The sequence below is a fragment of the Babylonia areolata genome, chromosome 1 (genome assembly GCF_041734735.1).
Source record: "Babylonia areolata isolate BAREFJ2019XMU chromosome 1, ASM4173473v1, whole genome shotgun sequence".
NCBI classification, from domain to species: Eukaryota; Metazoa; Mollusca; class Gastropoda; order Neogastropoda; family Buccinidae; genus Babylonia; species Babylonia areolata.
The window spans coordinates 58,480,619-58,506,411 of record NC_134876.1 but is presented as its reverse complement, the minus strand read 5'-3'; the positions used below and the strand labels follow the sequence as shown (position 1 = coordinate 58,506,411).

General features: G+C 36.6%; 1 protein-coding gene across 4 annotated transcripts in view; it reads left to right on the top strand.

Annotated features, from left to right (window-relative positions):
- LOC143284607 (calcium/calmodulin-dependent protein kinase type II subunit delta-like) overlaps positions 1 to 25,386 on the top strand; it is a 91,494-nt gene extending 66,108 nt beyond the window's left edge. For all 4 annotated transcript variants that reach the window (XM_076591470.1, XM_076591452.1, XM_076591461.1 and 1 more), the window contains 4 exons: positions 11,560 to 11,635; positions 14,803 to 14,897; positions 16,268 to 16,382; positions 16,763 to 25,386. In XM_076591470.1, coding sequence (XP_076447585.1) covers positions 11,560 to 11,635; positions 14,803 to 14,897; positions 16,268 to 16,382; positions 16,763 to 16,883 — 407 coding nt within the window. In that variant the 3' untranslated portion in view covers positions 16,884 to 25,386. The remainder of the gene's footprint in view (positions 1 to 11,559; positions 11,636 to 14,802; positions 14,898 to 16,267; positions 16,383 to 16,762) is intronic.
- The last annotated feature ends 407 nt before the right edge of the window (positions 25,387 to 25,793 follow it).

Here is a 25,793-nt window from a genome sequence, read left to right as displayed (position 1 = left end):
GCTGCAAGCACAGGTTCACGAGCTGACAGAACACGCACCACCATTGTTTTCAGATCTGTGTCTTGCTTTTCTGTGTTCCATCCCATTCACTTCTGTTAAGACAGAAAAGACAAAAAAACAAAAACAAAAAACAAAAAAACAAAAAAAAACAACCCACAATCAAACCCACAGAATGATAGAAAAATTATGCTACAGTTAACATAGGAAGAAATGTATGTTATGTTTATAAAGTAGCAGTTCATTGAAAGTCATCCGCTATTACGTTTCGAGTTAAACAGAGCAGGAAAAAGTTCTTCTTTTTTTTTCCTCCAAGGTTTGCTGTTCCTCTCCATGGAAGACTACTTTGATTTATGTCACTGGGAGCGACAAGATTTTGCTTGTACAATCCAGAAGGGGTGAAAATCTCATGTTTGAAGACTCAACCCACTGATATGCCCATGTTGTTACATGTGTTAAAGAAAGCTGTATTATGTACATTATTATAATCTGAGTGTAGTAATTAGTTAATTAATGTTCACTATGTTTAGTCCTTGTCCACTGTTTTTCATTTTTGTTTATTTTACCTATGATTTGTATGCTCTTGCCAGAATGATGTGGGTTTTTTTCATGGTCTGTTCCTTGAAAAGAAAACATATCTATTGTGTGCCCCATGAGAAAAAAGGACATTTGACTCTCTTTGTGTCCTTTTATGTTATGATAAGCATATTAACTTCTTGATAACTCACTTGCAAGAATATGGTATTTCCAAATTGTTGTCAGTGTGCAGTAAATGTTCAAATATATTCTTAAATTCAAGTGTACTAAATGTTTAAAAAATATTCCAATTAAGTGTACCAAACATTTCCTGCTGTCACTGTATATATTCAAATGGGAAGTGGTGGAATACTGGAAGGGTGCAAGTACAAAGCTTTCTGAAATGTTCAGAACTGTATATCTGATGGGATAAGACTCATTATAAATGAAAGATAGCACACTTTTTTTTCTTTTTGATTTTTTGAAGAAAAAAAAATCTGAGCAACCAGTAGTGAGTAGAAAATAATGGAAGGTGGGCTGGGGGAGCCTCTAGCAGAGTCTGTTCACCTTAGCTGTAACTAGCAATCAGCTCCCAGTCAGTGTCTTTTGACCCCATTCCTTTGGAGTTGTTAAATTTTTAGTTTTCAGTTTTCTTTCTAATCAAATTGTTATTTCTGTTCACAGAACATTTTGTTTTATTTGAGGTGACTCTCTGTAAGAGGGTTGAAAAATAAGTTTAAATGCATTTCAATCTTTCGTTATTTAAGAGAGCAGAAGTTTGACATTATTTGTTTACAAGAAGCACATGTAACAGCCAAAGACATACCACTTGGGGAGAAACAGTGGGGTGGAACTATTTTCTTTAACGAAGGCACAAATAGAAGTAGGGGAGAACTTATATTAGTAGCAAAGCATTTCCCAGGTAAAGTTAGTTTGAAAACAGCAGAAGACAGGGTACTAGTTGTTTCAGTGTCGTATGACAATTATGAATTTATGTTAGCCAATGTGTATGCTCCAAATGAATCATCTGATAAAATAGCATTCTTCAGCATGCTCAAAGAAAAGTTTAGCGAATTTATTGACGGACATTTTTTCATGTTTGGTGATTTCAGTTGTGTTCTCAATAACTCTCTTGATAATACTGCAGGTCTCCCTCATAGAGAATCAGAAGTTAAAGCGTTTAAGCATTCAGTCAGTACATTAGAACTAGTTGATCTTTGGAGAACATTACACCCTAACAGTAAAGATTTCACATGGCACAGAATAAATCCATTTATAGCTAGAAGACTCGATTATTGTTTCACATCACACAGTATGCTACATTGTTGTGTTTCTTGTGAGCATCGGACAGTCCCTAACTCGGACCACAAAACAGTTGTTACAGAGCTTAATCAGAATATTTTTTCCTGTGGGCCAGGATACTGGAAATTCAATAATAGCTATCTTAAGAACACAGAGTTTGTCAAATTAATGAATGAACTGCTAGATAATCATTTAAATTATGATGTCAGTGATAATATTTCCTATATAAAAAAAGTGGGAATGTTGCAAAATTGAAATCAGAAATTTGTGCAGTGAGTTTGGTAAAAATTTAGCATGTAAAGAACGGAATAACGTGAAGAGATTAGAGCTACAAATTTCAGACGTTGAGAAAGACTTAGTAAATGATCCCTCTAACAAAAACAAACAGACTCAATTTCTAAAATTAAAACAAAATCTAGAATTATTGCTATTAGAAAAAGCCAGAGGGGCACAAGTTAGATCAAGAATTAAGTGGATTGAGGAGGGTGAATGAAACAAAATATTTTTGTAATTTAGAAAAAGCTCGAGCCAAAAAGAAAATTATAACAAGACTTAGTAAAGAAACTGGTGAAGTTATAACAGATCAAAGAGAAATACTACTTAAACAGGTGTCTTACTTTAAAAACTTATATAGTCAGACAACAGCAGTAGATGATGTAAGGGAAGCAACCGATATATTTATGGCAGATGAAAATTTCCCTCGTTTGAATGGTACGGATGCTGCTGTGTGTGAGGGACCTGTCACTTTAGAAGAAACGAGCAATGCACTTGCGAAAATGAAGAACGGGTCTGCCCCAGGCTGTGGTGGAATTACAGTAGAATTCTTTAAAACATTTTGGTGTAAAATAGGCAGTATTGTGACAAATTCCTTCGTAGAATCCTTTAATAAAGGTGAACTCTCTTACTCTCAAAAGCAAGGAATTATAACATTGATACACAAAGGAAAAGACCTAGAAAGAGAGAAGCTAAATAATTGGAGACCTATAACCCTACTCAATACAGATTACAAACTACTTGCAAAAACACTAGCAGAAAGGCTGTCGTCCGTTGTTCACACTTTAGTTAATGAAGATCAAGCAGGCTACATTAAGGGCAGAAACATATCTACAATTATCAGATCGATTGATGACGTTATTAATTATCTGAATAAAACAAAGAAAGCGGGATACTTATTAGCAGTAGATTACTCTAAAGCATTCAACTCCATATCAAAAAGTTTCTTGTTACATGATTTTTCTGTCTTTGGTTTTGGACCAGTCTTTCAAAAATTGGTTACTGTCTTATTTAAAGGTTGTACAAGTTCTGTTAATCATGGTGGTTGGATATCTGAACCTTTCGACGTGCTGTGTCCTCTATGCCCATTTTCACCTTTGGCATTCATGTTAGCTGTTGAATTATTAGCTATTAAGATAAGAAACAGTCCCATAATGGGAATCGTAACCCCTCGATCCGAGAGAAATGAGGATGTGCATTTAAAAGTAAAACAACTGGCAGATGACACAACCTTGTTTCTTAGAGATATAGAGGACATGAATAGATCGTTTAACATTTTTACTTCTTTTGAAAGATTCTCTGGACTGAAATTGAATGAACATAAAACAAAAGCACTAAGACTAGGTAGACAGAAAAGAGAGGTAAATCTTCCATTCTCAACAGTAGATAGAATAAAGATATTAGGAATCCATTTCGAAAGTAACCGAATGGCCAAAGACATTGAAGATAACTGGACAAGCAGGATTGATCGAGTGAACAAACTCATTAAAGAGTGGAGTAAACGTGACTTAAGTATTCAAGGGAAAGTAGTCGTGATAAAATCATTTCTTGTCAGTCAATTCATTTATGTTATGCAGTCGATTGGCCTTCCAACTGAGGCTCTGAATAAAATAAACTCAATTCTGTATAAGTTTCTGTGGCAGAAAAAACACAGTAACAAGAGAGTTTTCGAGAAAGTAAAAAGAAAAGTAATGGAAGTGAGTGTAGAAGAAGGTGGTCTGAACATGATAAACATGATCCAGCTCCAAAAATGTTTTCACCTACAATGGGCAGGAAAACTGTGGCCCAGAAACTGGAGTGTGATCCCTAAATGGCACATGGATAAACTTGTTAAAGAAAATGTGTTTCTCTTAAATTGTAGATCAAAAGATCTAATAGGTTTGAACATGATAGACAACGATTTTTGGAAAGATGTAGTTCGTATCTTAACAGCAGGCCGTTAAAATCACTTTCAGACATCAAAAGTAACAACTTTCACTCCCAATTGCTGTTTAACAACGCCTTGATAAAGTATAAAAACAAATTATTATTCTTCAAATCTTGGAATGAGAAAGGACTTGAACAAGTAAAGGACATAATCAATTTCAGGGAAAATAGAGTGTTGTCTTTAAGAGAGATACAGGATATAGTCCGTAAAAACAAAGCAGGCATTGTTTTTGAATATAACGCATTGATAAATTCGATACCAAAGGCATGGCTTCAGTGGATAGAAAGAGGGGGAAAGGAGGATGAAACACAGAAATGTGATGTAAGCCTGTACAACACAAATTTAAAACAGATTAAAAAAAAATACACTCATAAACAAAGAGAAAACTTTTCCCAACGCATACTACTTCTGGCTCAGAAAATTTGGTATCCACTTACTCGGGTCAACCTGGTCTATAGCGAGAGATATAACAAAAGAAACTAGATTAAGAGTTCTGCACTGGAAAATTTTACACAACATCTACCCCACCAATATCCTCTTAAACAAAATGAAAGTAGCAGATAACAATAAATGTCCCTATTGTAAAGATTTGGTAGATTACATTGAACACTTTTTTTTTGATTGCCCAGTAACACACAACTTCTGGGAGTATATTGAACAAAAACTACTAACAGAAACAAGTGTCCACTTGAAACTGTCAGCATCAGATATCCTGTTTGGGATTGAAAATTCACCATATCTAAAAGGAAATTATGCGTATATCAATAACATAATATTAGTGGGTAAAATGTGTGTCAGTATCTATAAAAAGACCAAATTAGTCTTTCCCTTACAGGTTATTTTTGAACGAGAATTTGAAACAAGACGAATTCACATGGAAAAAAACACCTCCATCTACAAATAACGTCAAATGATCAAATGAGAAGTGAGAAAGAGACAAATATGCACACAGAAAGCACACCAGAGCATGACCCCCCCTCCCTCCCCCTCAACCCCTCCCCACCCCCCAGACAAACCAAACAATCTTCCAACACTAAAGTTTTGCAACGTGATTGTCCATATATGAAGAAACAGACAGACTTAGAATTGTGTATGAATGAAGGTGAAAAAACAACAACAACAACAACAAAAAACAAAACAAAGAAAAACATAGATTCCAAGTTTTGTACACTTAATTGTATGACTTGTACATTTTCCTTCCATATTATTGTAACAAGCCCAAAATCAGTGAATGAAAAGTCGTATTTATTCCATAAACGCTATTGATTCCTTTGGCATTGTGTGATTTATATACAAAATAAAACGGTGGTCGACCCATGAAAGTCCGGGTGAAAAAAAAAAAAATGGAGGTGACTCCAGACGCGCATTTCGAAATAAGAGTGAACAATTACTGTAATTGGATACAGGCTTCAAGTTTTTTGACAAAATTCAAGAAACTTTTTTTTCTGAAGACAACGAACAAACACAAATTGTTGTTTTAGGGCAACGGTGCCATAGCCCTAGAGTGGCTTGTGTTCAAAGGTTTTTTTTCAGTTTCAGAATATTTAAAAGTTTTCAGTTAAAACTTATTTTGTAATTCTAAAATAAAGTACAAACTGTGTCATTACTAGTTGGGATTGTAATTAACTAACAGACTGAAAGATAGATGTTGAAGTACAACTCAGTGCTGTGTGAAATTCTGGTGATTAAGATACTTGGTGCTCTCTGACCTTCCTGTATTGTATGTCATATGGTAAGGGTTCTGTGATCTAATTGTTTAAAATTTTAGGGGATGACCAGATTTGTGATCTGCATGTCAAAGTCTCTGGTCTTCTTTTATGTGAAAGTGTGCAAGATAAATAGAGATATGGTCTTTATTTGAATTCTTGAGAGAGAAAAAAGAAGAAAAGGGGTTTGCTGTCTTTATTTTAATTCCTGTGAGATGATAAAGGCTCTGTGTTTTGTTTTGTTTTTAAATTCCTCTAAAATGATAATGGTTCTGTGGTCTTTGTTTGAATTCCTGTGAGATGATAAAGATAGACTTTTTAATGTCTATTAGAATTCCTGTGAGATGAAAATGGGCCTGTCGCATTTGTTTGAATACTTGTGAGGAAAAAAGAGCCCTGTGGTCTTCACTTCATTTTCTTTAAGAGGAACAGTTTTGTGATCTTCGTGTCAAATTCTTGTGTGATTGAAAGGGTTGTTATCTTTATCTGAGCGCACTGGTTCGAATCCCCCAGTCGCCATTATTTTCTCCCTCTCCACTAGACCTTGAGTGGTGGTCTGGATGCTAGTCATTCGGTTGAGATGATAGAATGAGGTCCCTTGTGCAGCATGCACTTAGCGCACATGAAATAATTCATGGCAACAAAAGGATTGCCCCTGGCAAAAGTCTTTAGAAAAATCCACTTCGATGGGAAAATAAATAAAATTGCAGGCAGAAAAAAGTACAACAAAAAAAGAAAGAAAGGGTGGCACTCTCAGTGTAGCGATGCGCTGCCCCTGGGGAGATTTTCCTGAATTTCACACAGAAAAATCTGTTGTGACAAAAAGAGAATACAATACAATACAAAACATGAACAGGATATACCTCTTTTGCAAAAGAAATGATGTGTGTACTCATGCAGTGTGCAACTGACAGTTTGAGAACTTTACCTTATGTACTTTCAACAAGTGCAGTAACTTGATCTTTCAAATGAAACAAGAGGTGTGCAGTCCCAGCCTGGAGCAGCTAAGTGCTCATCCATTTGAAAAAATATATGCCAGTGTAAGGATTGTGTCTTTGAGTGTGTTACATGAGAGAAAACCAAATCAGAAGAAGACACTTTTTGATTGACTGATATGGCTACTCATATAATGCCTATCCACGGTCGGAGACCAAGCTCTAACTGCTTTACAAACACAGGGTCATTAATACAACAGGCTGCCTACCTGGGTAGAGCCAACTGACAGCTGCCACTGGGTGCTCGTCATTCGTTTCCTGTGTCATTCAGTCAGATTCCAGGCATGCGCATATACACACTCAGACAGACATGCAACATTTTATGTGTGTGACCATTTTGTCTATTTAACCCACCATGTAGGCAGCCATACTCTTATTTTCAGGGGTGTGCATGCTGGATATGTTCTTGTTTCCATAACCCACCGAACGCATGGATGTATTTGATCTTCTGTGTGTGTATACACACGAAGGGGGTTCAGGCACAAGCAAGTCTGCACATATGTTGACCTGGGAGATCGGAAAAATCTCCACCCTTTACCACACTTCCACTAGATGTTTGAGTATGTCGTGTTTAACTCGAAACCACCATGATTTTTTTTTTTTTTTTTTTCTTTTTTTCTTTTTTTTAATCCAAAATGTGTCTGTCCACTTGAGCAGAATTTTTTCCCCAGTAATGATTTAGTCACAGGTTTCATCCAGAATGTGTCAGTCTACTTGAACAAATTAAAAAATCCCAAATGTTTTACACAGGTTATGATCTTTTAGACTCACATTTCATCAAGTCGATCAGATGTGTATTTTATGCTAAAACAATTATTTAGACAAGATCAGTCATGTATTAAAAGATCATCAATTTTGACAATATGAAATTCTGACCACATGGCGTGTGTGGATGATAATGGCTTGTTACAGGTCTGCATTCTTTGTCCTGTGATCTGATTATCTTTGTAAGACAGTTGTGGCATGAGCTGTTAGCTGGATGTTTAAAGTTTTAAAGTTTTGAAATGGTGTATATTAACTGTGCGTGTGAGCTCAAATGTCTTCAAACTGGTGTGTGTGTGCACTATGGGGTATGTGAGTATGTCTGTGTGTAAAATTTTCTTCCAAGAATATGGTTGGAAGATGCATCATTTTGGTGGTGGACAAAAATGTTCATTGGTTGTCTGAAATACCTGATTTGTTGTTGTTAAAATTGTTGTTTTGAAATAAAATGTGGACTTAAATTTTTCCCCCTTCTGAAGTGCTTGAACAACTTTTCTGAATTCCTGAAGCCTTTTTTTTTTTTTTTTTTTTTTTTACTGGGCTACATCTTAGATGGATTTTCACTGGTAACTTGGTCTGCTGTTTTTTTGTTTTTTTTTCTTTTCTTTTTAAACAGTAAGCTTGTTTATGTGTAACTGTTTTCTCTAAGCAGCTTACTTTTTGAGATTTAAAAAAGGTATTTTCATTTATAAGTTGGAAGACATTGCGCTGTGGGGTGCTTATTATTTGCATGGCCATGTACAGGCTTTAGTGCGCTTGACTTCAATGAAATGGTTCCAGTTTATCATGGTTGTGTGGCTGTAAAATGTCTGTGAAGTTGCTGTCTTTTTCACTGTGTCTTCTATACAGCAAATTTCGCAGCATGTATATTTGTAATGTTTGGCTGTGGAAATGCCTGTAGCTGATTCAGGAGCATAGAAACAAATTAAAAGACAAAACATAGAAAAGGTTTACAAGTATACACTCTACCGCTATATTTAATCAATAAGCAGTTCCATTCCTTTTATTCTTCCCACATCTGCTGTCATACTAGTATGTTTTGTTCGTAGAAAGAGCCTTTTCAAATTTTGAATGTTTAATAAGTAAGTAAATTTAATGAAGGTTTGTAGAGTAACATGTAGTTTGGAATTCTGAAAACCTTACTGAAACACTGAAGGCGGTACATATCCAGGTTTATGTGTTTGATCAACATTTCTTTGAATACCTAGAAGTCATGAACAGATTTGAGGTGGAAGAACAAGGTGTGTCCTGTCGACACCTGCCCATCATGACAAAGAAACGGAAACTAATTACTTGTGAACTCTGCTGGTTGCTGACAATTTGTGTTTCATGTTGTTAGATTGACATGGTAGTCCTGATTTGTCTTTATATTATCTGCCCTCATTCTGCTTTACTGTATGGTGTTTTGTATAAAACAAATTTTTTTCAAAGCAACTGACGTAAGCAATTTTCATTTCAGCCAATGTAAAAACATGGGGATTTCATTGATGACATGAGTACTAATCCTTTGAATCAGTTGTGCACACCAATACCCTTCCAACTGCACCACATTGAAGCATGATTTTTATTTGTTTATTCACTTATTTTTAAGTGAAACATCCTGCAAGTCCAACCAAATCCCACATTCCGTCATTTATATTTATGGTGGTGCAAGAACTTGGGTTCATTCTCCATTACCTCCGCCCCCTTTCACAACTTCATTCAGATTTTGTTGTTGTTGTTGGTTGTTGCTGCTTTTGCCATCATTGAATCGGACATGATCAAGAGCTTCAAAGAGACATGATGGATACATGCTGTAGCTGAAGCAGAATTGATATAATGATAATTTATCGGGACCTGGGTTCATTTAAAAATGGTTCAAGTTGCCTGGAGATGACTGTATACCCATTTATAAAGACAGTGTTCAAATTCTAGTCACAAAATTACCTTAAAAAGATTAAGTATTGGTTTTAATAGAACTTTGTTGATATCTGTAGAACATGTATTCTTGTGTACACATTTCATACATGACTGTCTACGAACATGAATATATTTTTTAAAGTCTGTTTTTGATTTTTAGCAAAAATGGTTTTGAGTGAGGATTTTAGTTTTTTAACCCTGTGTCACATTTTGAATCACCTTTCTGTCAAATTGTCCTGTCTGTCTGTCCCTCACCCATGCACATGCACCCATGCGCACACATGAACACACAGACCAACTGGGATAGGAATGTCATGAAGAGTTAGTGGAGACAGCATTCAGATTGCTGCTTAGTCAGTCATGGATTAGGTTTCATTGGAAGATTATCTGTAGGATATTAGCTGCACCATTGTGTTTTTGTTTAGGGAATTTTGTACTTTTTTTTTCGGTTGGGGGGTTAGCATAAAGAGTTTCTTTTGTGAATTTTTTGACTACATTGAGTAATTGTCTTTTGAATTTTAAGAAACCACAGTATAGTTTCCAGTTAATTGTGCTGATGAAATCAGTATTATTGTCTTCTCATATAGGCCTTTGACAGAAAATATGTTTTATGTTTATCTTATTTTCTGTCTTTATTTATATCCTCTAATTTGGTTCTGCATCAGCATATTTATTAACAGTGTATTTGTTTTCAGGCTCTGTGTTGTGACAAAGTTAAACTTGAATACGTGTGACATATTTATTATATATGTTGATTTAGACATTGTAGACAAACAAAAAAAAATCACTCATCTTCTCCCATTCTTTAGTATCTGTTTATTAACTTTCAATGTAGTCATATTTGAAATGAAAATGAAAGTTGATCATTTTCTTCATTGAGCAGGATGTGCCATATTTATGTTTGCATTATAATTTTTGTCCCAGCACAAATCAAGCCTTTGGTGTTATTCCATTCCTTAGAATAGTTCACTTGGTATATCTCAGCACATCACCACCGTGCTTTTGTTTCCAGACTGCAGTGTTGATATTCAGTTATCAGTGTCTGTGTCTTTGAGTTCTGTTAAAGTTTATCTTGAAGTTTTTCACTATCACTATCTTGATTTGTAATTTAAATTCACATGAAATAAAGAAAAGAAAAGAAAACAAAGTGGGAAGGAAGAGGTGCCAGTGAATGAGTGGCAGACTTTGAGTATTGTTTCTTTTCAGCCAGAGTGAATTTACAATCTAGCAGTGCCATGTACAAGTAAATATTTTGACTTGCCTCTCAAATGAAGACTGTAATCTAAAAATTTAATTTATCGCTGCAGCGATGATTTGGGACAAAAACTTAAAATTATCTCTTCAGTGAAGATTGCAGACAAAACATTCAATCACTTTGGCAAGGAAAGCAGAGATAACCAGAATGTCTTATTGCAATGTATGTTAACTTCATTAACCATGTTTGCAGAGAACCCAGTGGTCAGTTTTATTGGGCCAGTTCATTTTGAAGGAGAGGACACGTAATGGCTTTAGCTTCTTATAACTCTGGAGTATCAAACATGTCCACATTATGAACTGCTGGTATATATTTGTGAAATTATTTGCTTTGTACAGATGGCTTGGCTCTGAAGAGTAATTGTATTGAATATCTGTCATCTTCTTGGGTTGTATCTTGAAGTTTACAGGGCCAAGACGATTTCTTGAAGCATGTTGGAGTTTTGAGAGATCAGTATATTGCTTTGTGTTTGATTGAGACATTGCTGAATATGTTCCATTCATACTTCTTTTGGTTTTTTTAAATGTTGGGCAATTTTGTGTGTTGGATTTGATAATGTGTTAGTTTTGATTTACGTATAGCGCACTAGCTGTTTTGACGTGTTTTTACCTTGCTGACATTGTCGTTATGGGCTGTGCAATAAATAGTGTTTTCTTGCTACCCATCTGTCTGTATCTGTCCATGTCTGTTAGTCTCTTTATTATTTTATTTTTTTTAATTGATTTATTTTTCTAATACAGATGGTAAACAATGAATCCTTGCTTAAACTGAATTCAGTGAGAAAGTACAGCTTTCAGAGAAGACTTTCAAATGCATTTGAGGACAGAGAGTGACAGTTCTTTGCAATGTATGATAACTTGAAATTGATGGCTCAAGTTGAAGGTGGAGAGTTACATGCGGTTGCTGTCACTGTTGTCACTGTTTCAGGTCGCAAACAGGAGATCATCAAACTGACAGAGCAGCTGCTTCAGGCCATCACCAGTGGAAACTATGATGATTACACGTGAGTTTGGAAGCCGCCTCAGTGAACAGCTTAACTTTGGGTCACCACTGACTCTGCTGGTGGTTTTTCTTTCTTTTGAATTTTTTCCCTCTTTAATGATTCCTATATGCAGGGAGGGGGAAAAAGGCTTTTCTACTTGGAAACATGTATATTTCCCAGGTCCCTAAGATATAATCACACCTGAATTACTACTTTACACACTACAGAAATCCATTGATTTGTTCTCTGTAGGCAAGGCAAATTTGGAGCAGTAGAGATATGAACTGAACTTTAGACTGAATGTACACTTCAATTTTTTTATGATTGATGTTGTTGTTTTTTAATGTCTTCCTAACATCTGTGAAAGACAAATAACAAGATAGAGATATATGGCAACTATCTTCAAAGACATAGGAAACTGTATTATAAAAAAAAAAAAAAAAGACATAGGAAACTGTATTGTAACTAGGTTGTATTTTCTGTGGCCCCCTCCTCCCCCAATTTACAGTATTGTTGATTGTAGTGGTAGTGCTGTTATTGTTGACTTCAGTGCTTTTTTCTGTTCGTATGTCTGTGTGTTCATTCCCGTGTTTTTCTGGTTGTTGTTGACACAGTACACCTATGATTTATCATTCACTTTGGGTGTACACATTAAAACAAACAAAATACCAAAACTTGGCACAGCAGCCCAAGAAGTACTGAAAATAGCACATTCTGGCTGGGATGGTCAGTTCACATGGTGAAAAGAAAACTACTTGGAATTTCATTTTCTGAAGAGAATAGTAAGGTTTATCCATCCTCAAGCTTTTGTGGAGATTTTGATACTTAGTTAAGGCTGGCAGGCAGATCCACATAAAGCTACACAATATCTAATGATATATAATTAAACAAAAACAAATTTTAAAGAAGAAAATCCAATGTTCTGGTCAGACCTTGAGAACTAAAATTATTTCCATTGTTTCTGTTGAACTGTCTCAGATTTTACTTTCAGTTTCTCAAGGAGGGGTTATTGCGTTTGGACAAATCCATATATGCTGCACTGCATTTGCTAGGCAGATGTCTGACAGCAACATAATTGAACATGCTTGTCAGGCATGCATATATATATATATATATATATCTGTGCCAATCAGAGTGGATTTTTTTTAACAGAATTTGCCAGAGGACAATAATTTTGTTGCTGTGGGTTCTTTTTCCGTGCAACAAGTGCATGCTGCACATAGGACCTCAGTTTATCATCTCATCAAAATGCTCAGTTTGATTTTCCAGTCAAACTTGGGAGAAAGGTTGAGAGTGGGATTGAAACCCAGACCCTCGCAGATGCTGTACTGGCAGATAAGCATCTTAACCATTCTGCCACTCATAAACCTGGAGACCTCCTCTCCAGAAGACAATCTAGGAAAATAAGTTTTATCAGATTTGCAGGGATTCAAGTTTGTACAGATGGCCCTAAAATCTGTTTATGTATGTTTTATTATTTCTTTTTAATATGTCTGTGTCAAGTCTTTGTCAGATTATTAAAATTGTGTTTTGGGAGTTTGCAAACTATTTGATTGAAGTTACTGTTTTTCATAGGTGAATAATTTAATGAACAGTGTTTGCAGTCCCCATAGCTTTCATAGATGTGTGTTGGTGCCATGAATTTTTGTTGGGTTTGTAATAATAATTATACTGATGTAAGCAGAAGAGATGTGATGTAGTTTGACATTATGTTGAAGTGCTTTGTTCATCAGTTATAGTATTTATGCTCATAAACAAGAACAATACTCTTATAAGCTGAAGACATTGTGATGTTTTTGTAAAAGTAAAAATACATCATGGGACAACAGAGAGAGAGAGAGAGAGTTATGTTTATTTTAGATTTCTGTATTTGTTTTGTTTTCACTGTGTAATCAATTCAGTTACCAGATTTGCATTCCGATTTCTGCATTAGTTTTCACTGTGTGATCAGTTGAGTTACCAATTGGATGTGTTCACTGTGTGGCCAGTGTTTCAATAATCAGATTGATGTTTTCACTGTGTGGCCAATGTTGCAGTAACCTGGTAGATGTTTTCACTGTGTGGCCAATGTTTCAATGACTTGGTAGATGTTTTCACTTTGTGGTCAATGTTGCAGTAACCTGGTGGATGTTTTCACTTTGTGGTCAATGTTGCAGTAACCTGGTGGATGTTTTCACTTTGTGGCCAATGTTTCAGTGACCTGGTAGATGTTTTCACTGTGTGGCCAGTGTTGCAGTAACCTGGTGGATGTTTTCACTTTGTGGCCAATGTTTCAGTGACCTGGTGGATGTTTTCACTTTGTGGCCAATGTTTCAGTGACAAGGTGGAAGTTTTCACTGTGTGACCAATGTTTCAGTGACATGGTGGATGTTTTCACTTTGTGGCCAATGTTTCAGTGACCTGGTGGATGTTCACTTTGTGGCCAATGTTTCAGTGACCTGGTGGATGTTTTCACTTTGTGACCAATATTTCAGTGACCTGGTGGATGTTTTGACTTTGTGGCCAGTGTTTCAGTGACCTGGTGGATGTTTTCACTTTGTGACCAATGTTTCAGTGACCTGGTGGATGTTTTCACTTTGTGACCAATGTTTCAGTGACCTGGTAGATGTTTTCACTTTGTGGCCAATGTTGCTGTAGCCTGATGGATGTTTTCACTTTGTGGCCAATGTTTCAGTGACCTGGCACATATTTTCACTGTGTGGCCAATGTTTCAGTAACCTGGTGGATGTTTTCACTTTGTGGCCAGTGTTGCAGTAACCTGGTGGATGTTTTCACTTTGTGGCCAGTGTTGCAGTAACCTGGTGGATGTTTTCACTTTGTGGCCAATGTTTCAGTGACCTGGTGGATGTTTTCACTTTGTGACCAATGTTTCAGTGACCTGGTTGATGTTTTCACTTTGGGACCAATGTTTCAGTGACACAGTGGATGTTTTCACTTTGGGACCAATGTTTCAGTGACCAGGTGGAAGTTTTCACTGTGTGACCAATGTTTCAGTGCTCTGGTGGATGTTCATTGTGTGACCAGTGTTTCAGTGCTCTGGTGGATGTTCACTGTGTGACTAATGTTTCAGTGACCTGGTGGATGTTCACATTGTGACCAATGTTTCAGTAATCAGGTGAATGTTTTCATTGTGTGGCCAATGTTGCATTAACCAGGTGGATGTTTTCACTGTGTGACCAATGTTTCAGTAACCTGGTGGACCCACATTTGACCAGCTTTGAACCTGAAGCTCTGGGCAACCTGATTGTGGGCATGGACTTCCATAAGTTCTATTTTGATCATGGTGAGTTCTGCAGTTATGTTTAGATGGATGTGTGCGTGTGTGTGTGTATGTTTGTATGTGGGTAATCAATTTGACAATATAATAACCCTGTAGTTGGTTTTCTGTCTGTGTGTTTGGTAAACTTGAACATTGTCATTTTCTCTGGAAATACTTTGTCTGCCAATACCAAATTTGGATTGAACATAGTGGGAAAAAATCTTCACATTCATACCAATAATAGATTGCAAGTCATCGGGATTCAGATGTATTCCTGGATCATTAACGGTTTGTTTTGTTGAGGATGCAAGACAGCTTACCTCATTTTTCTTGTTCACAATTAAAAGAAAAGAAATATAGATTCTGGACAGAGCACATACAGTGACACTAACTACACATCAGTATGATTACTGCATATGAATATTTTTAAGTGGGTACTAAATTGATAATAGTTACGTAGAAGTGAAATTGAATGGACAGTGTTGTAGTTTCTGAAAGCCTGTAGAACACAATCTCTGTTTAAAAGGCTTTTTCATTAGAGGTTTATAAATATTTTTAAAATAATTTAAAGTATGTCACTAAATACTGAAAAACAGACAGATGTGTACTGTGTTCACTGTTGAAGGGGCCAGTCTGCAAAACTTTCGTCGTCACCTTCAAACTTATTGTCTGGTTTAAACTGCATTTCTTCGTCATGAAAAAATAAGAATATTAGTCACCATTGCCTAGGAGGTCAGGTTCAATGTCTGAACCTTGTTGTATCACAAATTATATTGCCTCTCAAAACGAGTAAGACTGGTGCACTGCCATTTGGTTGAGAAAGTAACCTTTGATGTGTGTCAAAACAACACTGAAAAGTAATATTTATGCCCTGTCTACAGTCTAAGGGAAAGAACTGCATGTAGGAAAATGGTCACTCTAAACACCTGTATAGTTTCCCTTTAATTGAATGTCGTTTTGTCAATTAGTGTTGTAAAATTTTAAAAGTCGACGTTTCACTGATGTTCAAGCCTTGGCTTGTTGTTTTGACCTGACAGAGTGCCGAAGCCTAAGCATCGGCACTTCTCCAAAGAGTTAATATTCTCTGGCGCCATCTTGTCATGTGTAACAATGTTTTCTTCTCATTGATCAACAATATTGTGTTGTAATCTTTGCACAGTTATATCATCAAAAATTTTTGTTGCGAAACCATACTAGTGGCACACATTTCTTGATGACAAACTTCACAATGTTTTGACATCCTTCCTCAAGTGTCTCTATTTTTCTCCTTGTCAGTCGTGTCATGTGTCTTTTATGAATCAAAACAAAGGATGCTGAATTGATTGTTCTATATGTCCATTTATCATTTAAAAAGCGAAATTGAATTTTTTTTTTTTTTTTTAAATGTGTTGCAGTTCTTTCCAAGAACAACAAACCAGTCAACACCAGCATACTGAACCCCCATGTGCACCTGTTGGGAGATGATGCGGCCTGCATTGCCTATGTCCGCCTAACGCAATGCATCGACAGGTAGCGGCTAGGATATGCATATTTAAGGACACTTTGGATTATTACAAAGTATGCATTGATAAGTATTCCCATATTTAAAGACACTTTGGATTATTACACAGTATGCGTTGATAAGTATTCCAGTCATAGTTTTGTTACGTTTATCACACTCTTTGATTTGATAGTGTCCATTTTGATCTGCATCGAAGTGGCATCCAGTCCCCTAAATCACAAGGATGACCTGTGGTGATTTCTGTGTGATTTTTTTTTTTAAAACATCTAATCTGTACAATTTTCCCATGTAGATGAAAATAAGAATGGACTTCTTTTTCAGCATATACTGTTACCACAAAACACTGGCTGTTAAAAGTAATGAGTTTTCCCTCCCTTATGTGAAGCAGATCCGGCCTGCCATTGACTATGCAGTCTGAGGAGACCCGCATCTGGCAGCGGAAGGACAGCAAATGGCAGAACGTGCACTTCCATCGCTCAGGCGGCAGCGCCACCCCTCAAGGCAAATAGGCTGCAGTGGCTGCGTGGAGAACCTGAACCTCCTCATTTCTTCACATTTGTGTATGCCGTCCCCCGGCACAGGGGTCAACGTTGCAGTGGAGCTGTGCTGTGCTGCGCTGTGCAACACTTTGCCTGCAAGTCAGCGGCTTTCTTTTCACTCCCCCCCTCCCCTGCTCTTGCCAAGAGGATGAAGGCACGGTCATGGGCACTGAAGGGTGCTGGCAGGGGTACTGGCCAAGGGCTGACAGCCCAGCTTGGTTAGAACTCCCCGTCCCCACCTAATTTTTTTTTTCTACCTTTCTTCCCTGCCTACCCTCCAGACATGCTGCCAGCCCTTGCTGTATGCATGGTTTGGTACATCTTTCTTTTTTGAAATAGCCCCTCCCCCTCTTTCCCCCCATCCTCTTGTCTTGTTTTTCACCTTCATGTGAATTATGTCAATGATATCTCTTTTTTGAATGGTTACCAAAGTAACATCAATAATGACTTTATGATTGTGTATCATCTTTTCTGTTCCATCGTATTGAAATGGCACTTTGCTGTTGACTGATTCATTCTTGTGATATTTACGTTAATAACACAGTTTGTGTGTGTGTGCGTTGTTTTTGTAGGGATTTTTTTTTGTTGTTGACAAATTTTGATTTTCAGTTGTCATTTTTTCCAGTGCCACAGAATTTGCAAAGATGATAGGAAGACCATGTCATGCATGTGTCTGTGTAAGCATGGGTGTATGTATGCAGACAGTGATTTCTTGCAGTGTATTGGTCTGATTACAGCATGGTTTGGACCAGAGTGCAGTTTCAGTTCAAAATATAAAAAGGTAATTTTGATCTTGGTGTGCAGCAGTGATTGAGCATTCATAACTGACCTGATCTTGACCTCAGTTAAATGGAGCAGGTCAGTGTTTGCACTTATTTCTCTGAATTAGATTTGGATGAAGCTCCTGCAGTGTAACATCAACAGTTGTGTCAAAACTTGTAGTTTCAGGACAGGACAGGTTTCTTTTAATATTTTGAAACATAGATTATCAAAAAAAACAAGTGAATCAGTGATGTTACTGGTCTTGACCTGTGAGCAAGATAAGAAAATATAGGTCAGATTTGGATAGGTCTTTAATTTGTATTTTCTTGCGTAAACTGAAGGGAAATGACACAGCGTGCCCTGCTCCTTTTGTTACGTACTTAGTTTTCCATGCCAGGTTGTTTTGGAACAGTGGAGGTATGATGAGTGTTTTTCAGTTGATTTTGCCCTGCTCCTTTTGGTTAATTGCACATTCTGAGCTCCAACAGGGCAGTGTTTATGCAGAATGGTGTTGACAATCTGTACTCTGTGTACATTTCTGCTGTCAGTGTACTGCTTCATTTCAAAACGTTTGATTTCTTCTTTGTTTGATGGTGTTGCCTTTTTTTTTTTTTTTTTTTGGTAAAGGGGTTATGTTTTTTTGTTTGTTAAGGAAACAGAAGCTGGAGGGAAAAAACTTGAAGGATGCAAGGACTGTAAAGCATTGAGTACCTGCAGCATTTAATTTTCATAATTATTTTGATCACCATTTCTGGCAATATGTCTGCACTTGCACCACAGTTATCAGCATTGCTTGTTTTCAGGTTTCTGTTTGTTTTGTTTTGTTTCCTTTTTAGAGAACAGATGTGTTTGGCAAACATTTCAGGCAGAAAAAAAAAAAGATGTATGGTTGGTAAATCTTTGAAGTTGAAAGAAAAGTTTGAGCGCGAAAGCTTATGAGATCTTTCAGTGGCATGTGTGCATTGACTTGGTGGAGATAACTTTCTGGTGTATGGCAGGCAGCAGGAAATGCCCTTTTTATTGTGCAATATTTGCTCTTCATTTCTTGATCGCTTGTCTGCCGTAGTTTTTTTCTTCCTCAAAACACATTTTATTTTACACCAGGTTATTCATGTGCTTCTGAGTTTCACACGCATCAGGTGTCTAATCACCCAGCAATACAAGAACAATACAGTGCCATTTATTGTCAGGAATTCAGAGAGAACATCACAGTTTTTTGTGTCGTCACCTTCTCCATGTGGCTGTGTGCTGATTCCCAACTGTTGTTGTCTTGAAGAAGTCTCTCTCATTGCTTACTGCGTCAGTGTTTCTCTCTTTGCAGTGTATGCCTGTGTGTAGACATGCACCAAGATCTCTTCACATGGTGTGCCAGTACCTGGTAACAGCAGTTGACTCTCTTTTGTGTTGGTGACAATCGTAGGCTTTCTTCCCCACATTTTCCCTTTTACCAGTGCTTTGTGCTGTCATTTTCGTCGTAGGCGGTTGAACAGAGCTGCTGTGCATTTTTGGTCAGAAAAAGAAACGAAAACCCCACAGTGGTCTCAACAGTAAGCTGGGCCATAAGTAAAGTTCAATTTGGTTGAACCAGTTTTGACTGATTCGCTCATTTAACAGGAAAAGGGCACGTATAAACTTTGCTTGACATTCCTCTTTCCCTTACAGATGGAGCCAAAGAATTATAGTTGTAGTTGTGTTCTTCAGTCATAGGAGGAGTTAGAGGTGTGTGTAAAGATGTCTCTCCAGTGTTTCAAACTTCACATCATTTGGTTGCTAACATGTGGTTTTGTGTTTAATTCATTTCAGTAAAACCCTTTTACTGGCTGGCTGATCAAATTTAATAGACTACTTGGTTTGAAAATGGGGCACAGGAAGAGCAGTGTATATATATATATATATATTTTTTTTTTTAATGAAATACCAGTGTTCATTTTTTGGTTTTACTAGGTCTTTGAACAACACCTGACTGTACAATGGAGAAAATATGCCATCAGATTCTGAACCTGTCTTGACACTGAGAAGTTGCTTTGCAATCTATTGCTATGCTTGTAATAGTGTTGTGGTTTGTGATGTCACAGTCAAACAGGTGATGGATGCATTCAGGCATGTGATATCCCACTACTCCTCTTTTATTTGAACTTAATTTCAGATTCCTTCATTCACTTGTTTCCTCCACAAGAAATATAAAAAGAGACGTTGCTGGACTTTTCACCAGAGACGGCTTTTGTCAAGGAAACTATTGATCTCTTCCAAGGTATATTGAGCAGTTGATAAAGCTTGTACACCATCCAAACCAAGATTTAGAGACAGTTGTTTACAAGTCAAAGTAGTTTCAGGGATGATAAAAAACACAACTATCATTGTAACAATGATTGTCATCTCACCTTTTTTTTTTTTGTTGTTGATATAATTAAAGACTGTCCTGTTTTTTGTCTTTCAAGGTTACTGTAATATCCCATAGATACAGTTTAATTATACAGGTGTTATTAATGTTTTTCCTAATGGCAACAGTTTTGAAAGACTGTCCTGTTGTTGTTTTTACTTTGATTTTTACCGTAATACCAAATACAATTATATAAGTAGTATTAATGAACAGCAGCTGAGGTTTGAAACTCTAACACTGCCAGAACTTGAGTCCAGGAACAAAAGCACATCCTGAAAAAAAAGAAACAAAGTATAAGTCAGCATTTTTTTAAATTATAATTTACATGCAAAAGTACAACTGGTTAAAAAAAAAAAAAAATCTTGATATTAAGATTTTCATTACAACTACTTTGCTTGGCATATAACCTGTGTAGTACTGTGATATTTTCCATTAGTGTGTGGTGTCTGAGGCATACAGTGTACAGCTGCATGGTAACATAAACGCTCTCATGCTCTCAGAGAATCACACTCAGAATCACAACATGACATCGACATTTAAGTGTGACATGTGGCTTTCTATTGGGTCAGATGAAATAACTTAGTATTATGTTTATGAGAAAAGGATTTCTTTCAGTATTGCTGGTTTGCAGTATATATGTGAGAAAAGAATTTCATTCAGTATTGCTAGTTCATTGATAAAAGTTACAGCGATTTTTAGTGTTGTATATACATACTGAAATGCATAATTTACTGGTAGTATTTGTGTGCGTGAAATGTAAAAAAATATTAAAAAAAGAATAATGATAATAAAAATTTTAAAAAAACACCCAAAACAAAGAAAAAGCCAAAAACAAATGAAAATAAGACACTCCTCCAGGTGTCTACAGCAGAAGGTTGTTCCCTCTTATTTCATGGTTCTTTTAGTATGTGTGCATGTGATTTGATTTGATTTAACAGACTTGGAATTAATTTGTATTTTGGTTTTTTGAGTGTTAAGATACAATTTTTGCAGAGGCATTATTTTTCTGCATGTACAGAAAATGATAAGGTAAATTGTGCAGGTACAGAGAATGAGAATAAGGTAAATTGTGCAGGTACAGAGAATGAGAATAAGGCAAATTGTGCGATGTATCAATAGTTTAGAATGAGCATCATAGGAGTTGAAGATTCAATAGATAAGGAGCAAAGTTGAGAATATTCCTTGTCAGATACACAGAATTGCTAGTTCGTTGTTGTTTTAAGCACATGCGTTAGTTCGAACAGTTATTGAAAATAAAGTAGGGAGATGTTTGTCTAAGTTGCTCAGGAATTAGAAGAAAAATGAGCAGCTTCAGTCTGTTCCAATTGTGGTAGGTAGCAAAAGAACTAATGATCATGTTGCTGTTTTTCGTTGGGGGGGGGGGGGGTGTCTTTCATGTTTTTTTTTTAATGCAACTGGGAAACAAACAAAAAATGCAAAAGCATATAGGTTTGTGTGATCTCTCTTCTCCAGCTTTCTGATTTTGTTCATCTTTCAGATAATTTTCTTCTTTTTGAAGCTGTGTGCACATTTGTGTGACATTTTCTCCATTTCAGAAGAAATAGAGGGAAATGTGCCAGTCAATATTTTTTGCCCTCTTTGCATTTTAAAGAGTGTTTTTGGAAGAGCTTTTTCTTGTTTACGCTTAATCATATAGTGTTGTTATGAATAATAGTCATTGATGTTGTATTTTTATTTTCTTTAGTAGTTTGAATCACCCAGTTTGGAAGGCAGTTTGCTCTGCAGGGTTTTTTTTTTTTTTTATGATATGCATATTTACAGACCTGAACATCAATATAACATTTGTTCTTTTTGTGATTCTTCTTGAAAAAGATGTAAATCAGCTTCATTTTGGTGTGAATATGTGACAACGTTTTCTCCAGCAAGAAAGTATATGATGATTTTTTGGTGGGGGAGTTGGGGGGAGGGTTGTTGGTTGTTTGTGTGTATGCTATTTTCTTTTCTTTCCCCCCCCCCCCCCCCCCCCCCAACAAGCATCATTTTTACCCAGGCTCCTATTTACCGAACAGTGTTAATATTCTAGTGTTAGCAGTTGGTATTGCACACCCTAACCAAACTGGAAAGTTCTCTCCATTGTTGTAGGTGCCTACAAACGTCTTGAACCTCACACACAAATCATTCAAGTCTCACCTGACAAAAAAGACAAGACATACACACACATCACATTGGAATTTCATGTAAGTGCTGGCAGTGAGGCGGGGAATGGTGCAACAGTTTGAGTAACAAACAGGAAGTCAAGGATGTCTTTACCATCTCTTTCTGGACATCTCCCCAAATTACATTGGAAGTCCACGAGATTCTCTGAAAGTGTCTGCAGGAACTGTTATGAGAAAGATGTTTTCGGTTAGATGTTTAGAATGTGTTCATACTGGTATGTCCAGTGTGAGAGTATATATCCATATATTTTGTATTAAGACGGGCATCTCAAGTTGATTTTTTGCCTCCCCCACCCTCCCTCCTTTTTCTGACCACACACAAGCACATGCTATGTGCACACAAAGAGCCAGTTTGTATTGTTAATTGGAAATACACAAATGTTTTATTTCACAGTCCAACAGACTGGCCGCAAAGTTCAGTGGAATAAGGATGTTAATAGTACAGGCTTGGTTGCAGGACTTAATTACAAATATTTTACTTCTTTCTTTTACTGAGTCATATAACTGTCTCCAGAAAGGGAGGGGCACTCTTTGGAAAAGTTTCACAACTGCACACGATTTCACTGCAAACTTCTACACAGCTAATATTTGGTCATGACATTAGTTTCCTTTACCGGAGTTGACACAGATGCACTGCAGGCACAACACTGATTGACTGTGAAAGGTGTACGACATGGTTCTTGGTTCACTTTTATTACATCTAAACTTGGGTTTACTTGTTTATTCAAAAGAAAAGGAAAGAAAAAAAAAAAACCCACTGAAATTTTAATCAAAGATTCACTTTAAAAAACTTTTCATTTTCTGTCCCTTGATCTCTGTGATGTCACGCTGAAAGAGCTTTCATTACAAACATGTTCTTGTTGTGGCAAACAATCGATGTGGACTTGACATATTCGTTCTTTTTTTGACAGTCCCTCTCCAAAGCCAGGAACACTGTCAAAGAGCTGTAGTAAAGTCGTCATCCAGTCGAATGTACAACAGACTTGCATACTATGGGGAAAAGATTGCTTTTCTCAGAGGGCGGATTGGTAATCAATGAGTCGCTCAGTAGGAATTTCTGTCATCAGCTGTACATGTCGGCACTGGTTTAACTAGTCGGTCTGTTGGTCAGTTTTCAGGAATGCAGTGATAACATGCCCCCAGGCAATCATTGTGTCCGACTCCCTTAAGCATGAATAACTTTAGCCGCAGTATGGCCAACAGTCAAAAGTACTACACCACCACATGCAGGTTTTTGCTCTGTCTCACCTTCAGCCTTTTTAAAACTTCCCTGCGTTCCACACAGGATCTGTCTCCCATTGTGCTCTCCTTCCCTCATGGTAAGTCCCTTACTGCTCCCCTTGTTGGATACATACTTGGGCTTCATGGTCGGCAGTTTAGAAAACGTCACATATGCACATGAATTATGGATCATTTCAGATACTGGATAACATTTTTGTTCTTGATGTTTGTCAAGCCATGTCATTTCTTAAAATGTCAGTGTCATTGTACATGAAATGATTGTTGGTTTGAATTGTGTATTTAAAAAAAAAAAAGCATTTTGTTCATTATTTATTGTACTAGACTAATGCAATGTTCTTTTCTTTACAGTTGTCCTCATTTTTGCAGTGTGTGAGAAGAAGTTTGAGAAGTCCCAGTTGATTATCTATGTCTTGATGCACAAGCTACACAAAGCTGGCTTGCTCTTAGCTCTGCTTATCATCTTCACAATGGAAGTGAGAACCTCGAAACTCTTTCCCACAATTTTGATTTCCCAGTATGTCTTTGAATGTGAGGTTACCATAGCTGTTTTTGTGTGATCTTTCTACAAGTTATTTTTTTTAATTTTTATTTTTATTTTTTATTTTATTTTTTTTTTATTATTATTATTTTTTTTTTTAAAGTAATTTACTTTGTGATGAATAACTTGCTCTTCAATTTTGAGGTGCTTGTTTATTCCAAGATAAGATGAATGCAGCTTCCAACTAAAAGCACACAAAATATTTGAATTCTGCCGTCTGCCACTTCCCTACCTACAAATATCTGGTATTTGTGTGAAGAATCAATTTGTATCAACAAAATTGTGGGCACAAAATGCCATTTATATATTATTCTAGGCAATCGTTTATGGTCATAGATTTATCTTGATTTCAGAAGTATAGAGCCAGATCTGATACAGTATTCACTTCTTTTTTTCATGTTGACAAATGTTTATTTTGTGACTGACCATGAGGGTCGTGTTACAGGTATTCATTTGTATTGGAAGCATAATAGATGTGTGTGTAGATACAGTTCTGGATTATTCCATGATGTATCCTTGCAAGCATGTGACCCTTAATGACAGCAACCCAAAATGGAACAGGGTTTTGGCTGAAATAAGACGTTCTGTTCAGTTGCAGGCCTAGTCGACAAAGGACTGACAGATGTGTGCTGGAAGAAGAGGCCCAGTATGTGAAAAATTGTTTGCGTTGACAGAGAAAATGATGGGTGTGACAGAGTCCTTTCAGTTTGCTGTACGATTTTGTGATAATGTGGGGTTTTTTTTGGTTGTTTTGTATATTTACTCAGTGTTTCTGTAGATTGTTCAGTGTATTTTGACTTTTAATAGTGTTAACTGATTGTGTGTGTATTATAAATATCTTCCTCAATGCAACCTTTTCTCTTGCTTTGTTTTCCGTCTTTAATCCCCATTTATTTTGGATGTATTTTATCGGTCGGTCGTATTTATTACAAGTATGTACATTGCTCTTTGAATAAAGGACTCATCCTTTAGTGATGAAAAAAATGTCACCTTTAAGTCACCCCCCAGATCAGGAGCCAGAGGAGTTTTGCACCTGCACAAGTCAGTTCTAATGGCCTACTTCCAGACTGGGAAAAGTAAGTCCAAGGGAGGCGTACAATTCCATATAGAGTGCTATTTCTTGAGCCTGTTCTACAGCGTCTTATGAGAGATTCCTTGCTTGGGCTCCATAAACCTTGTAGTAAAAAAAAAAAAAATTCTACTTTGTGAACAATTATTTTTTCAAACGTTGGCTGCAGATTTTGTGATTGTGTGATGTGATGTACAATGGTTAACACACACTTATAGACTTTTCAGATTCTCACAAGAATAAAGTAGTGCTTTGATTATTATTATTGTCCCTTATCTTTGAATAAAATATGAAAACAGTGAAAATTTGTGTGAGTGTATGTGCTTTCGTGTCAGGCCTGTTGAGTTTATTTTTGCAAGTAATCCATAATGTATGTTTAATCAAAGTCTGTCTCCAAAGTGGATCTGTTTCAAGCCAGTGTATTAGAGTTTGAAGAAAAATGGAAGCAGCACCATTTCAGTACCAAAGTAAACACATGCACATATTCTGGGTGTCTACGGTAGGACATTGACTGCCTCACTTTTGCACCCACACCTCACAATATATGATGTCATCAATGATCATTATCACAGAAAAGATTACCAGCATCTTAACAGGGTGACATAACAAAATTTCTCTTTTTTTTTTCTTTTTTTTTTTAAATGCACGTTTTAGAAAATATTAAATCAGGGTCATTATTTGAGTTTGACTTAGAGCCCATGTAGTCTGCTGC